The sequence below is a fragment of the Formica exsecta genome, unplaced genomic scaffold, assembly GCF_003651465.1.
Source record: "Formica exsecta isolate Colony F162 unplaced genomic scaffold, ASM365146v1 scaffold72, whole genome shotgun sequence".
In the NCBI taxonomy this organism is placed as follows: Eukaryota; Metazoa; Arthropoda; class Insecta; order Hymenoptera; family Formicidae; genus Formica; species Formica exsecta.
Genome location: NW_021853485.1, coordinates 3,757,070 through 3,774,171, shown reverse-complemented (window position 1 = coordinate 3,774,171; position 17,102 = coordinate 3,757,070). Strand labels below are relative to the sequence as shown.

General features: G+C 31.5%; 4 protein-coding genes across 11 annotated transcripts in view; 2 read left to right on the top strand and 2 right to left on the bottom strand.

The window, feature by feature from the left end:
* Nucleotides 1-3,285, bottom strand: part of LOC115243569 (E3 SUMO-protein ligase PIAS2) — a 12,794-nt gene extending 9,509 nt beyond the window's left edge. For 2 of the 5 annotated variants that reach the window (XM_029820691.1, XM_029820695.1), the window contains exons 1-4: nt 3,148-3,285; nt 2,024-2,193; nt 1,696-1,794; nt 1,459-1,603 (exon numbers count right to left, since the gene is read on the bottom strand). In XM_029820691.1, the coding sequence (XP_029676551.1) occupies nt 1,459-1,603; nt 1,696-1,794; nt 2,024-2,193; nt 3,148-3,171 (438 nt within the window). In that variant the 5' untranslated portion in view covers nt 3,172-3,285. Of the gene's footprint in view, nt 1-1,458; nt 1,604-1,695; nt 1,795-2,023; nt 2,194-2,292; nt 2,422-2,626; nt 2,876-3,147 lie in introns of those variants that run through there. The other 3 variants (XM_029820693.1, XM_029820692.1, XM_029820694.1) reach the window with 3 other exon arrangements.
* Nucleotides 3,111-17,102, top strand: part of LOC115243577 (chymotrypsin-1-like) — a 33,482-nt gene continuing 19,490 nt past the window's right edge. Inside the window, exons 1-2 of one of the 2 annotated variants that reach the window (XM_029820701.1) lie at nt 3,111-3,247; nt 3,866-3,982. The gene's annotated coding sequence lies outside the window, so the exon portion shown is untranslated. The remainder of the gene's footprint in view (nt 3,248-3,865; nt 3,983-17,102) is intronic. The other variant, XM_029820702.1, reaches the window with a different exon arrangement.
* Nucleotides 6,418-7,771, bottom strand: LOC115243574 (low-density lipoprotein receptor 2-like). Its single transcript, XM_029820700.1, has 2 exons — nt 7,687-7,771; nt 6,418-7,515 (listed from the first exon to the last, which is right to left on the bottom strand). Exons 1-2 carry the CDS (start codon nt 7,691-7,693, stop codon nt 6,500-6,502), a joined length of 1,023 nt encoding a protein of 340 aa, XP_029676560.1. The 5' UTR covers nt 7,694-7,771; the 3' UTR covers nt 6,418-6,499.
* Nucleotides 11,636-16,607, top strand: LOC115243571 (DNA polymerase iota). Of its 3 annotated transcripts, none has more exons than XR_003885245.1 (4): nt 11,636-11,715; nt 11,798-11,984; nt 12,145-15,895; nt 16,239-16,607. XR_003885245.1 is itself a non-coding variant. In XM_029820696.1 (2 exons), the coding sequence occupies exon 2, from the start codon at nt 12,233-12,235 to the stop codon at nt 13,970-13,972; it is 1,740 nt and encodes a 579-aa protein (XP_029676556.1). In that variant the 5' UTR covers nt 11,636-11,984; nt 12,145-12,232; the 3' UTR covers nt 13,973-16,237. The 3 variants fall into 3 exon arrangements, 1 of the variants encoding a protein (XP_029676556.1); XR_003885244.1 differs by having other exon boundaries at nt 11,636-11,719; XM_029820696.1 differs by lacking the exon at nt 16,239-16,607 and having other exon boundaries at nt 11,636-11,984; nt 12,145-16,237.

Sequence of the window (17,102 nt, the reverse complement as noted above, 5' to 3'; positions counted from 1 at the left end):
CAACCATGCCAACCATGCCATTCTTCTAATAGTCCTCATGTTTCTTCATCTTTCTACACAAGTATACAAATTTTAATTATTATCAAGATAAAGATGTAACAGATATATATATGACACAACCATGCCATTCTTCTAATAGTCCTCATGTTTCTTCATCTTTCTACACAAGTATACAAATTTTAATTATTATCAAGATAATTATTATTAAGATGTAACATATATATAATACATAATGTATTACGTAATAATAGAGAGTAATAAATCATTATATACTTACATTTTATCATGTAACTCCAATATATCTTGTATTCTTCCAAGTATAAAAATATGTATGTATAATTTTGTGTTATTAAATAAATAATATAATTATATATATACAGAATATTATGTCCATATATATATTCTCTTTTGCTTCTTACACATAAATAGAAAATATATATAAGAAAAAGGGAAATATGTATGAACATAATATTTATATATAATTTGCTTATATAATTTTGAATTTTGTCATTATGTATAAATAATTATTAAATAAATAATAATATAATAATATAATATAGTGAAAGAGAAAGAGAGAGACTCACCTGTTTAAAAACATCATATCTTCTTAAGATATATACATGTAATTTTAACACACTTTTTTTTAACACGTTAACTTAATTATAACACTTCCAACACAATAACACATACGTGACATACAAAAATTATGTCTAATCTATTATACTGTCCACTACTTCAAAATGCTTATAAGTCCAACTATGTTATTAAAATTCCTTATACAGTTTATAACAAATCTCAAATTTCATTGGTGAATCAATTTGCTACTTTTCTGGTAAAGTACTACACTATATAAAAACCTTTTTAAATTCGGTGACCCCAACGTCGCGCCCTCCCCTTGTTAGATTCACTCAGCACCCAAGGAGAAAACGTATAGATAAAAAATATTGTTTTTCCGCTTTTTAAACGAAATAATTAATAATAATTATATATTCTAAACTAAGTTTGATTAATAAGAAATGAGCAAAAGTTGATATCAAACTGTCATAGTTATCGAGAAATAAGGGAATAACCGATCTAACTTTGGTAAAATACATACTTTCCCCATTTTTCACCAACAAACGATTGACAGCAGTTACAAATAAAAATATCTGTTTAACCATTAAAAATCATATATGGTTCATTTTGACTCTATCGATATTAGCAATAGAATATCTCGAAGACCTTAATTAATAAAAAAAATATTTAAAATTTATTTTTTAACTTGTGTGTTTTATATGATCATTTTCTATAGATGTCAAGAAATATAATAAATTTTTGTAGATTTTTTCAAGCACTCTGTGACAGCTAAAACTGCGACATTATGACCCACATGTGACCCACATGTGACTAAAAGCAAGAAAAATGTTTGACCTACGAGGGTTAATTTTTCATGCGTCTTAAACATATGTTTTTACTTACTTGTGGTGCTACGCTAGTATAACCAGCTGTTGGGTATACTGGATTGGTCCTAGGAGCCTGAGGCATAGATGCTTGATGCGCTGGAGGCAGCTCCTTCCCAGCGGAAACAGGTGATTGTTGCTGCTGTTGCTGACTAATCGCTTGTCTTGAAATATATATATTTTTGTTTTACATAAATATTACTATTTTTAAGCACATATATATTAAATATGCATTTATAAAAAGTTATATATTTACCTTGTATAATAATTTCTATTATGCATATTTTGGTCAATTTGTGACTCAGAGGAATTACCAGTTTGGCCGTACATTTGATGGGCTTGCATTTGATCTGCTCTAAGGAAAATATTTCTATTCAGATTTACAGGTAATTTTCAGGAAACAAAAATGAGTTTTATAAAAGTGTGCCCTTCCAATGTAGCAATCAATTTTTTCTTGTTTTACTTATTGTGCAAATTTTTTAAAAACTTTTCAAGTGATCATAATTATTTACATAATTTGAAAACTAATCCGACATTTTCTATAGTTTCATTCAGATATTTTAGATATTTAAACTTCAACTTACTGTATTGTCTTATACAATTCACGTATCTTTAACCGGATAGCTGGATACGATCTCAAGCGTAATAATTCCAACGCACGCCCTTGTAACTCGTTCTTCCTGCCAGATTTATTTCTACCAGCAAAACCAAGAAGCATCTGAAGCTCAGACACTCGAAAACTTAATACCATATTCTGTAATGAAAACATTCCATTGCTGTATATTCCATCAATGGTAACCTTTCTCGATAATGAATAAAAAAAACTACATTGTATGTATAAAAATATTACTATCTATCAAAGCATAGTGTTTCTCTAACAAAGGTTCTGGCAGTGTGAGATTGCGAATTATTTTCTTCTATTTAAAAAAAGAACCCCAATCGCATAGAGAGACAATCCCATTGCAACATTCGATTTACTTTAATATATACAAAGCCACCTGCCAGTGTCACATGGATGACATGGCAACACGTGATATTTTGATAACTGCGGGCCGTCACGATGCGAAATAAAATTCCCAAAAATTGACAATCTGTTCAATCCGCCGATGCATCGATTGCGGGAGCGCAACGTCGGGAGGAACAATAACAACGGAGTTTTGTAGCAAGACGATAAAGTGTGAGGTTACCCATGTAGAGTTTCACGAACGAGAAAGCCGTGCACCGTCGGAGCCAGTGATCGCTCACATTCTCATCGTGCGATCTGTGGGGGAGGGGTAGTCCGACACTGTAATTTACCAATAATATTCGTCCGCTCCGAACGGTTGATCCAGCATGATGCGCCGTGTAATAATCCCGCACCGCGTAGCCGTGTAGTTAGCCAAACTGTGCGATAACGCGGGTAAACAGAAGCGCGCCAACGAAATAAAGGCCGAACCCCCTGCAACGCGTTGACGGGGATGCGCGTATCATCGAGTCGATCGGCGACGATTAACTTAAACAAGGCAGGGGATATCGCGCGCGGTCCTACCTTACGTTTACGTACGTACGCGTCTCGTCGTCTCGCCACGTGAAAATCGTTCGCCCGTGCGTGCGAGATTCGACCCGGAAATGAACGTGACAATAGGCGACGCGATCCGATGGATTCGCGCGACGATGATGCTGCGCGACATTCGTTCCGCCCGTTAGTTTATAACGCGCACTCACTCACCTCCAGTTCCTCGGAATCCGCCATCTTCTTGGCCGACTTTTTTCCCGCAGCCGTTTTGTCGATTAGTTATTTCAACACTCGGAGGCTAAGGAGAAACGTGGTATGCGTGATCGCCGCCGAGCCGTTACACCACCGGCCTCCTCTCACATCCGCTTGCTCACTCTCTCTCTCTCTCTCTCTCTCTCTCTCTCTCTCTTTCTCACTCTCTCTTTCTCACTCACGAATCGCGCGATATTTTTCTGCGAGAGTAACGAAAATCGAGAATATCGCGAAACGTGATATTTTTTTTTCGTTCGCTAACCGATAATGCCTTAAATAGTGATATATCTCACGGAGAAAAATAACAAATTCAAAACGATCGGCGCGCGCGACGGCACGCGACGAGTATCGACATTTGACACTTGCCGTTTGAAAAGAGTAATTTTCCAAAATGGCGCTGATGTTGCGTATATATATGTTGTGTATCTAGTCCAAAGAAAGAAAACATTGCGCTCTTGCCTCTTTTCCTATTCGACATAAGTTGGATTTTACAAAGAATAAAGAAAAAAATCTTATATTTCGCCTCTCATAATTCAATCTACACACACGAGGACATTTGACGTTATAATAATCTTCCGATTCGATGCATAAATAATCAAACGGCGTTCGCGTGTCTAGATATTCGTGCATCGTGACTATGTGAGATCGGAAGTTGCGACCAATATTATATCGTTTTCAGCATTTACAAAGCGTCGACCAATCAGTGCGAAGATCTCTTTATTCTGATTGGTCAATCAAGTGAAAGAAGAAGTGACAGAGATAGTTGGTTGTGCGGTATCTCTCTCTCATTCTAACAGTAAGATTTCGCCCTTTGCTATCATTTTATATTAATCACACCTTTTTTCACGCAATTAAAAAAAGGATTCTATTATATATCCACATCAAACACATTTATATTTCTCGTTAATATAAAAGAGTGGAAGAGAAATCTAAGCTATATATAAAATATATCTTTCTTAAATATATCAACCAGAAAAATTGATAAAAAAATAAAACTAATAGACGAGATATATAATTGATGGATATTTTTTGTATGCATGTATATTAGATACTGAATATATTTTAAACTTACAAACAATATGAAACATATTATCCTTCCTAGGTTGAACCAGATTTACAACCAATACAGAATAAAATAATCAAAATACAATTAACTAAGAAAGATAATTGATGAATATATCTTCAATTCATTTATTTTACGCCAATCAAACATATATGAGTATGCTTTAGATTTTAGATATAAGCCTTTATCTGTATTTATCTAATAACGAGATCTATAATCAAATAATGGCGAGATCCTTAATGGTTTTTTATTGTATCGAAGTTTTATCTTGTTTCCCACACCATCTTTCGGTCTTATTTCCTCCCTATTTTATCAAAATGACATTTTATACGATGGAATATTTTATGTTCCGATAACGACAGTTTATATATAGTGAGAGTATAACATAATTCAACATTTTACTACTTTTAAAAATTTCTTTCTCTTCTTCCATATTCGCATATTCAAAATCTTGTATATCTTAACTGTTCATATTTTTCTCTCACATGGAATTTTTTATTTAATATTTAGAAAAACTGAAACGCGCGTTTTGAAAAAAAAAAAACAAACATTCCGACATTAACTTATACTACAAAATGCATATTAATTGGCACAGTAGATTTTAATTAATAGCAAACAAACTTATAAGATTCTCGATAAAACAGTGCAGTTCATTAAAACTAAAGACGTATTTAGTCTTCATATATATCTCTATATGTTTTTAGTCTTCATATATATCTCTTGTTCCGAACATGACGGCTCTTATGTGCCTTGTTTGACTTTCACAAGTCCTCGAATTATCGAAAAAATAACTTATCGTTGATCGAATCACGATCGTGTCCTCAAATCATATCTTGTTTACTACTCTCTCTATTACAAGAGTTTTATTTGATGACGCACTCTTGGCGCACTTGACTTTATAATTTTATAATATCTAATATCTTCAGACCTATTTTTTATCTTTTTATTAAATATTAATACTTTTGGAAAAGAAGAAGAGCGCCCCTCCCTCTTGTGTTAATTTGTAAATCTAATCCATCACATGCTTATTTCACGTTTAAGATCTCGTTTGTGCATTTTCTTGAGCCTTTTCCGAGATATTACGACAATACAGTTCTACAGTTTACAGTTAATTAGAGATTTATAATTATTTCAAAATAGTTTCGAACACGGTATATAAACCTTGCTTGTGCAAATTTTAAAACAATAATTTGTCATATGTTTATAAATTAATAACCATTATTAAAAAAGCGCGATTTGATCTTATCTTATTTTATCTTCTCGTTATAGAAAGGATAGTAAGAAAATTAAATATAATTTCTCAATATTCTATATGGATCACACATTTCTTGTTATTAATAATTTGCTAATACGTACTTGGCAATTTAAACGATCGATGACTCGCGAATCACATTGGAAGATAAAAAAGATTGACGCTTTAAAAAAGATTGCCATTTCCTAGACAACAAGGGTAGTAAATCATTGACGAAGAATTGAGAGATGAGATATATAAAAATTACTGACATTGTAATTAGAGATAGACTATTGAATCATGTCAGACGATAATTGTTAAAAAGTGCAAAAGAAAACTGATGTCGGTATTATTGCGACATGATTTCCTTAGCTTTTTTTTATCTGATAACGAATAGCGAGACTCTTCCCTTGATAAATCTTATATCACCGTACTGCCGAAATCGGAATTCTCTTTTATTATCGTGAAATATTCATAAAAGCTGTATTTAAACAGATACATTTAGGAACAAAATGACAAGAGAGAGAGAGGGAGTTTGTGATGATTGGAAATTGGATGATTGGTTGAGAGACGTAATTTTGGTATTAACAAATTTTTAATTTAAAATATTTTAAAATCTGTATACGTGATTTAATTTCTGCTAATAATATAAAACTCAGTAATACATATTTACTATAGCATTACAATTATATATATATGTATAATATGTGCAACGACATGCTTTTGTTACAGGTTATCAAGTGAGAACCTTTTTATCCTTACATAAATCTTATATCTGAATTTAAAGTGACAATTTGTGTATCTGTAATGTGGTATCAGAGGGGATCGAATTGATAACAAAATTTTAGGAAACAATCTTAGATTTTATATATATACAATATACATTAGATTTATTAAAATATCTTAGCAAAATAATCTACTCCTACAAATATGATAATATATTTCTAACAAGCATTGCAATTTGGTTTTCGTTATTATACTTTTAGCTTCTCTTCTTACTTTCCGGAAATGGTAGTTATCTACACCCAGTTGTCCCAGCTGTTTTTACATTTGGCACTTACTTTGTCCGCTTTCTCGCATACCTGGTTAACATAATCAAAATATCTTCCCCAATCACAAGACTTTATTTCCTTCTTATTGCCTATGCACTCATAATACAATCTGCAGTCACACTCGTGACGCCAATGCGTGGGAACACCCTCTGGACAGGCACCAGGCTTGCCAGAAGAGTTGCCGCAAGATTTAGGATCGCAACAAGCCTCTTTTGGCGTCATACATTTGAGATCGTTAGGGCTAAAATGTTGACCTTCTCCACACGGCTTAAGGATCCAATCGTCATTGTTGCATGTGTAATATTTGTCACATAAACAGTGGTGTTTCTTATTTTCGCCTTGACGACACGTAATTGTCCGTTCAGGCGGACAATTAGTACCTCTAACGCATTTCGCCAATGCTGGTTTAAAGATTGATCCTTTCGAACATTCGCGCAAGGCCTTCTTATTTTTTTTGCATTCGTAGAATTTATCGCATTGGCATTCGTGAGGGAGATAATTACCATTCGTGCACTCGACTGTTGAATTTGGGGTGCACTTTCCGTTTAAATTTTCGCCTGGAACGCAAACCTTCCTATCCTTCTCAAAAATCTGTCCTGACTCACACTCGCGCAGGACCTTTTGACCATTTTTGCATTCGTAGAATTTATCGCATTGGCACTCGTGCTGAAGTAAATCGCCATTGTGTTTGCATTCATCGCCACCGCCATCGCCGCCGCCATCGCCGCAGTCCGATTTGTCGCGACTAACGCAACCTTGCCAGCTTTTACTAAATTGTAAGTCGCCCTTACAAACTACCAAGGTTTTTTTACCGCTTTTGCATTTATAGAATTGACCGCAATTCTCTTTATCAGCTATTAATTTCGGCGGGCAAGAGTCCTTCGGCGGACATTCGTCTTCTGCTTCAAAAGTAAACTCATTTGGGACGATCACAGATGCGGCGGTCCGAGATGCCAAAAAGGCGATGGCGATTAGGTATATTCCTGTACCAAACAAAAAATATTGCGATCAAATAGGCTGTTACAATTGAAAAAAATTTCTATTCTTTATATACAAGATTCGGATTCGCGTAAAGAAATCTCAAGGAATATGAGTATCTCAATTGATTTGCTTTTTCATAATCTTTATTATAGAAATTTGTTAAATGTTCTTACCCTTCATCGCCTGTCACCTGCTTTGCTCGTATTTGAAAAGAAGGAAATATTGTACCGTATGTAAAAATATTGTATTCTATTAACACCTCACTGTGATTCGTTTAGATATATAACTGACCGAATTAAGACGTATCCGCTTTTATAAATATGCATCGCGTTATCACAAGGACAGATTATCATATCTGTTAAAAAAGATTATCAGAACTGTACTTATTTTTTATAAAGCTCTAAATACATTTCGTCGAATTTTCATATAAATTCATGGACTCAGAAAAAAAAGACAAACATATATTTAGTAAAGGTATAATACAAAATTTATTTTTTAATTAATAATAATAAATGTAACACGCATTTTATACACACAAATAAATTATATTAATTTAAATAAAGTTATATAAATATTTTATCAAAAATTACAATTTATACATTTTCTCATTTATATAAAATTTCCAAATATTTCTTTTTTGCATCTTTTTCAATTCTGTAAAATTATTAATTACTTTATTATTAGTATATATTTAAAAGAAAAAGGAAAAGAATAATTTATTTCCTTCATTTTTTTATTGTATTGATTTATACAGTATACATTTGATTTAAATCGCAAACTTTATCATGATTTTATTATGGTTTATTGCCGAAATCTATGAATTTGCAAGACAGTCAGTTAGTATATAGTAACACCCAACTAATATGCTTATATGCCTATAAATATATACCTATGTACTTGATTGAAAATATATTTCTCGTTTAGAAGATTATTATCAGCCAGATTATTTCATATATCGCTTACAGATTTGGGCAATAAACAATTTTTTTATAATACATCATGAATTGATAAGTTAACGAAATATGATGAAAGAAAAATTAAAATTATATTCATATCTTACTTTATCATCTGTTCTTATCATTAACTTTGATTTCAATCAAGAATTGAAAAAGAACATTATTATATATGTATATATATTTTTTATTGTAACTAAAATATATAAAAAATGTATTAATTATATACATCAAATGAAATTTGATTATGACTTTTGATTTGAATAGTAATCGATAAAATATTTTATCATTAATCTCTTTTAGATACGAAAAATCCATAACATGAAATAGTTCGCAATATCTCATTTATCTAACGATAAGTGTTCATTGACTCACGGCTAATGAGAAAAATGATTGTAGCGGAAAGATTAGAATATTAACTCATAATTTGGCTACATCATATCTATGGAAAAATCATAATTATAGTTATAATGTGCGTATTGAAAAAGTAAAAACTTCTGAAATTTCGTAAAATCTCTGAAACACTCGTAAGTACCCAGGTACCAAAAGTAGTCATTTTGACGTCAAATTACGTCAAATTGACATCAAAATGTCTATTTTTGCTACTTGAGTAGTTTCTAATTCTCAGTTCTTTATTAATTTTTATGATGCAACATTTGTGATGAAGCAACATAAGGTTCTGGAGCGATAAATTGAATTCGTTTATAATTATAGTTATACAGATTACAGCAATTTCAAAATCCACTAAAATCAAAACTTTACTAGGTAAATTTGTTAAAAATATTTCAAAGCAATTTGTAGCAGATTATTTATTTCTTGTTAAATTTGTATTAAACTTACTTGTTAGATTCGTAATAAATTTACTTTTGTTTGTTATTATTAAAAATCTTATCATTACAAAGATAAATTTACCATAAACAATTACAAAGAAAATTTTGGATTGAGATGTTATTAAAACTTTTATATCTTAAAAAAAGAAAAATCAGAATGATTTTTTTTTAGTGGATTTTGAAAAGAAAAATCAGAATGATTTTTTTTTTTAAGATATAAAAGTTTTAATAACATCTCAATCCAAAATTTTCTTTGTAATTGTTTATGGTAAATTTATCTTTGTATAGAAATACAATTTGTATAGAAATTTGTTGTTATTTGTATAGAAATTTATTGTATAGAAATTTGTTTTAGAAATAAAATTTGTATAGAAATACAATATTAAAAAAAGAAAAATCAGAATGATTTTTTTTTTTTTAATATTGTATTTCTCTTTGGCTTGAATTATATATGAAAATATTGCTAGTAGAAAAAGTTAAAAATATATTATTTTTTAACGAAACTTATTTTATCAATAAAATATTTTATCAATAAAGTAAAATGTGCCAAAGTCCATAAAGAATTTTATATAATCTTGCGGTATCAAAGCCGAAACCTTGAAATTTTGAGTGACGATATCTCAATTCAGTGTTACGATATTATCAAAGACATATAATCTGCATCGATAAAATATATAATAGAAGATACCGATAAATATTTAAAAGGTTGAAAATTTAGCAAAATTAATTAATTAAATTAAATTAAAATATAATAAATAATATATATTTTTAATAAACCATACTTTTTGAATTTTCTAATGTAATATCTCAAAACTTTATTAGACAATTTAAGTTTTTAATCGCTCGTTTATAACCCGTTTTAAATTTTAATGCTCAATCACATCTCGCTGAATAAGGCAAAGAAAAAATGGAAAAAAGACAAAATCCTGCTCATCGCGTAGGTATATATTGATTGTTGATTGTATCTATGTGTTGCGTCAATTAATTGTTATCATTAAGAGAAATTACAATGACATGATCGCGCGGTTACGGATGAAAATAAAATATCTCTTCACGTATGATAAGCTTGATGAATAGGTTTATATCAGATTTATTTTGCATAATCAACCTATTAACGATATTTGATATATTTTAGGTATAATTATTAATATTATTTTGCTATGCAAAAATAAAATATCTTATAAAATTAATTTGTGCGCTTTTTGCGCGTTAATATCTTACGTTAATATTTTTACGTAAAAGGTAATGATGATTATTAAATCTTAGAAACAGCATCTAAAATAAATACGGTAATATACCTTCGACTTTATTATATGTATGATTAATATGTTTCATTAATATATAAATTAATATTTTTTTACACATATTTAAATATAAAATTTAAATTTGAATTTACAAATCACATTAAAGTTTAAATATTGATATTTAAAAATTTAATATATTTTTTAAATATTTCTATGTAAGTTTGCTTAAAAAATGCTTATGAATCACTCTAATATGTATATAGATGACTAATCACGTAATCTATTACAAGTTAATATATCTCAATGACCAATCAAGATAACTTAAAGGTTTTTGATATTGGCTTAACGATAAGAATAAAGAATGTATAATTTGCAACACATAACATATTTTTAAAAAGTAAAGAGTTTCCTTAAAGTTTACTTTGAGCTTCTTTTATTAAATAATATATGTTCTTTTTTGTGAAATTGTACAAAAAATATCAGAATGAATAAAAACATTTCTTTTAAAAATTGCGCAATAGAAAAATTGAAAAAATAGTTTATAAAAAAAGATTTAACAAAACTGCGTAAGTACGACTTAGAGAAAGAAGAAAATCTTGTCTAATATTTTTTCTTATTTTCTATTATTTTCTTTTATTTTTCTATCTTGTCTTGATGGATAAAGCAACATGCATAATATGTATTATATAACATCTATAAATGTTGTCAATAATATTATATTTTTGCTCGTTAGATATCAAATAAACTTTATCTTATGTCTATGCTTGTACGCAGAGATGTATATAGCTTATATACATAACTGTGAGACTTATATTAAGAGAGACAAAGCTACTGATAACTTACAGCTATCTCTCTCGGATCGTGTTTCAAGCGCCAATGCATCTTACAATATTATTACAATTCAATACATTTGGAACTTTTAAAAAAATATATTCTGTAGCATATTGCACATAATGTTTCTAATTATGAATATCATATAGTTACATAATATTACTATATTCCTTTTACTTCAGAATTTGATCCCTATTGCCAATATTGGTATAACCAATGCACATCTATATATTCTTAAGTCGATGACCTGCTTAGGTTGCGGAATTTTTCTTGTATACATCATACGTATCTATATTTTCTATATGACAATTTAAAAACATGGCTACCATATGAAAAATGGATTGGTTGGTTTGTACTGTTTGCACACTGTAAACAATTTCCTATTTAGTTTATTACGCTACTTTTGTGTTTCGTGTTGTCAACTAGACGAATCGCCGACTCGCAGAAACATTCCTAGTAGTCTGGACCTGAATCGAGGGGACCCATTAAGAATGTCAAATAATTCTCGAGAGTGAAAGCCGCGCGAATTCGCAATAGCACAGATTCTGTTTCCCACGAGCGATTAATATTCCGTTCTCTTCTATTATCTGGAAAAAATTGCTACAAAACCGAGGTATACTACAAATTTGTGCAGAATCTCTTCTTAATCCAACCTTAATAACATCGTCAGAGCTTCCTAATTAAGATTAAGATCTTTCTTTAATTGTTATATATATATATATATATGTGTGTGTATATATATATATGTATATATATATATATATCTGTTGCAGATGCAATTAAGAGAATTCTAGGAACTAGGATGTGAAAATTTGTAAACTTTATTGTTTGCAAGAATATTGATCTCTGATAAATATCCACATGGATACTGCAGATTTTAATACTATTGTGCATCACCCGAGAACCATCATCCATTTGGATGTTGACTGTTTTTACGCTCAGGTAGAGATGCTTAGGCATCCGGAATATGAGGGAAAACCATTAGGTGTTCAGCAAAAAAGTATAGTGGTCACCAGCAATTATCTGGCAAGAGAATATGGAATAAAAAAATGTATGCCGTTGCAAGAAGCTTTGCGTCTATGTCCAGGATTAGTCTTAGTAAATGGCGAAGATTTAACACATTATCGTCATTATTCAACTAAGGTATTTGAAATTCTGCATCGGTTTACGCCATTAGTGGAAAGACTGGGCTTTGACGATTATTTCCTTGAAATAAGATCAGCAATGGAGAAACAGCTCAAGTCTCAGAGTGATTCAGAGTTTGATATGAACAGTTTGCACACAGACGAGGAGCTAAAGGAATCAGATAGTAAGATATTTGGGCCTTCAGACGAAGAATGTCCATGCGATTGTCATACACGCTTGATGATTGGCTCCAAGATAGCAGCTGGAATAAGGAATCGTATTTATGAAGAACTGCACCTAACTTGTAGCGCTGGAATAGCACATAATAAGCTTCTGGCCAAATTGGCAGGATCGCTAAATAAACCAAATCAGCAGACATTAGTATTTCCATGCAGTGGTCCAATGTTGCTCTCTACAATAGGCTCTGTATCCAAAATACCTGGTGTTGGACAAAAAACTATGGAATTATTGTTGTCAAATAATATAAAAACAGTAGACGATTTACGGAAAATACCTCTGGAAAATCTGGAATTGAAAATTGGCGTTGATTTAGCAAGGAGATTGAAGGATAATGCAGAAGGGATTGACGAGACAGTGGTAAAACCATCTGGAAAGAAACAATCTATAGGTCTGGAGGATGGATTTAAAAGCGTGTCGCTAGTGGCCGAAGTAGAGTCACGATTAGGCGCGTTATTGAGGAGATTAACAGAATTGGCGATGGAAGATGGTAGAATTCCTATTGCTATGAGAATAACAGTGCGGAAGCATGCCTTGAACAAATCTACTTGCAGTAAGAGAGAGACCAGACAATGCGCGCTGCCGAAACATCTTTTACCGTCCACAAAAACCGGCATGTACGACCATAGTAAAATGTTGACGCTCGCCATGAAGCTATTTCATCGAATAGTTGACGTTTCCAAGCCATTCCATTTAACATTGTTGGGAGTTGCATTTACTAAGTTTGAAGAGAGATCATATGGCAGGAGCAGCATTACATCCTTTTTGCGCAAGCAGGTCGCCGTCCATTCCGTTTTAGATATCAGTTCTGAAGAAGGCATCGCAGAAGTGAATTTGGGATCGCCGATGAGTATCAATCAAGACAGCAATGATAGTCTCGATCAGTCAGCAACAAGCTTGATGAACACTTCTGCGTCAAGTCTCTCGTGCTCACCAATTTCAAAATTGTCAGGCGTAGCAATTAGTCAGAATACAGAGGACGATCTGCAGAACGAGGTGGAACCATTACCGAAGAAAACCAAGCTAGAAGTATGGTTGAGTGGTCGTCGGGAATCGCCAAGTAACGAAATGGCTGGTCTTAGACTAAGCCCGTCATCGCCCATGCAATTGTCGTCCACAGTGGATACTACGGTTTTCAGGACTCTTCCCATCGAGAGGAGGGATGTCACGCGTTCTTGGCCGACAACCAGCAAACCAAAACCAAACAATATACTTAAATATTTCATAGCCAATAAGTGACAGAGCTCTGTGACTTAGTATTGAATGTCATTGCTCTTATATATGCGCCTGAATTGAACATTAAATGCCAGCACCGGGATGTGATCTTTAGTTTTCAGTACTTTTTGGGTGTTAAATTTTAAAATATAAAACAAGAAAATAATGTTACATATAGAATTTTTACGCAGGTTTTCTGTTCTAAGTAATACAATTTACAAATACTCGCAGTGTCCAAAACTATTTGCAGAAAATCTAATATTTTGTTTCATCAATAATAGGAAAAGGAAGTTGTACTATTAACTTTAATTAAAATCGGGAGGTATTGTGCGTAATCGCACAATATCTCTCGCTACTAGATAATTACTTCGAATATTTCTTATTTAATGCTCAAAGTTTATACCCTGAAATTTTGACATACATTTAAGAATCATTCCATATAAATTAATTCTTTTTCTCTGACTTTGTCGTGTGCGTTTTAATTTCTCGATCAAAGTGCAGTTGCAGATCTTATACGACAAAAGACATCTGTGTTCAATTGCATTTAACATATATTTTCGTTCGTTTTTTTTTTTTTATATATAATATATATACGATTAAAAGTTCGCGCGCGATTAGCAAGAACATAGGTGTAACAACAGTATATAGCTAGATTTTAGCGATAGTTTATATTATTTTTTATTTTCGAGAAACAATGAAAAGTATTGTGATTACATTTTAGGTTATTTGTAATTACAATTATTTTACTAATATTATTTTATCAGAGAAATATGCTTGAAAAAGCTATTGTAACTCATTCTTCAGTTTGTATTTATTCAATATTTTGTTTATATTATAACTGATAAACAAAAATTTTTTAGGAGATAAACTATCAAGTGCAAGGTATATTCCAGAAAATACTTCAATTTTTACATTTTTCATTGCTACTATTGCTTTCATGCTATAACGCGAAATGTGAGCTGTATTCATTTACTATTATGTAAGTACATGATTTTCATATGAATGTAATATACATATTAAGACGCATATTTTTAAACAAAATTACTACAAAAAGAATACATTATATATTTATCTAATTTATACAAGAAGTTAGAAAATGTATTGAAGAAATATCAAGATATGCCTATCAACTCACATATAAGTAAAGTAAGGTGCTGACATTCGATGTTGTGACTTTCTCGATGGATAAGTAATTACATAAATTAACTTTCTAAGAAGAAAATTCTCTCTATTTTTAGTACTGTTATAAATGTTATCTCATAATTAAGGATCGAAATCGATATAATTTCGGCGAACTTAGTTTTTCATGCTGCAATTACGCGAAAGACATTCGTACAATCAGCTGTTGCATTTCTATTATCGCGAATAAAAACGGACGAATTCTCGCGTAGTCTGCAGTATCGAAATCTGAAGTTCACGATCAGTGAATAATATCGTTTTCGAAAAATACTGCTTGTAACATACGCGTCGGATATCGAGCGAGAAGTATGACTGGAAAGAAATATTCGGTTATTCCCGTCAGGACTAGATACTGGCGCGGAGCTTCATTAAAATATATAAATGTATACGTGTAATTACTCACACACGCGCGCGCACACAAAAAGGATTTATTAGACAATCATAAAGTTTCGATGCCACTTCAGTATGGCACACGGTGATTCTCGCACACATGCGTGTACACACATATAGTTAAATATATATATTAATATATATCTGACATGTCATGAAAACACATTCTTGCTGAACGTGAGACACAGAACGTCCATGATGAAAGCTGCGATTTTACTTTTCACAGATACTTAAAGGATCCTTGTTGTATACGGGTGAACGGATCTACAGGTGATAAACCGAAACGATGTAGCTTTTGTATTTACAAAACAGAATATTCATTAAGATTGCATATATTGTTTAACAGAAAGAGAGCTCGAGCGAAAGAGAATAAGTGTGGTATAAAAAGTCGTCGAACGCGCAATAGCGGCTCTATGGAACTTTTCTATTTTTATTTATTTACAACATATATACATGAAACGGTGTTGTCTTTATTTTAAACTTCTGGTTGTGAATATATGCATATTTTATATGGACTCGTTTAAGCGGGAATTATGCAGCGTTGCGAAACACGACAACTTGTAAACGTCAAGGTCGAGATCAAAACTTCGCGTTTGGAATAACAATACTGTCCCGAGAATATTTCAGGTATCTCAATTATACGACGAAGATGATGATTGACACTTTTGCAAGTGACAGCGTAACGCCGCGACTCGCATTACTTCCGATTTATTTCAATAAGGTATAAAAAGTCGTCGAACGCGCAATAGCGGCTCTATGGAACTTTTCTATTTTTATTTATTTACAACATATATACATGAAACGGTGTTGTCTTTATTTTAAACTTCTGGTTGTGAATATATGCATATTTTATATGGACTCGTTTAAGCGGGAATTATGCAGCGTTGCGAAACACGACAACTTGTAAACGTCAAGGTCGAGATCAAAACTTCGCGTTTGGAATAACAATACTGTCCCGAGAATATTTCAGGTATCTCAATTATACGACGAAGATGATGATTGACACTTTTGCAAGTGACAGCGTAACGCCGCGACTCGCATTACTTCCGATTTATTTCAATAAAAAAAAAAAAAGCAAAAAAAAATTTAATTGTGCTACTCTATTAATTCTCTACGAACCTATCAAAATGAATTTCCTCATGTGATTATGTTACTTATAAAATAATTACTTGTAGATGTTGTAATATCTCTTATAAAAAACCAATGTGTGTTAAAAATGTTTAAGAAAGTTTATTGAAACATAAATATTGAAAAAGTACACTTATCAAGTTAATCAAACTAGTAAATTTATTAATCGAAAAATATAAACGAGTGCGAGATTGAAGTAAAGTTTTGCAAATATCTGTCATATATCATTCATCGTAAAACTGAACAGCCATGTGCGATAGCATATACGAAATATAAAATTAACGTTTGCGTTTCTGATATTAATGTAATATTTCATCATCAACATTTTCTTTATATAAACTGGATGCAATTTTTTAGAATGTTACTAAAACGCATTTTGTTATAATGCTTATATTTTTACATATTTATAGATTAAAGTAAATATCACATAAATAAATTAAATTAAATTTTTATAATT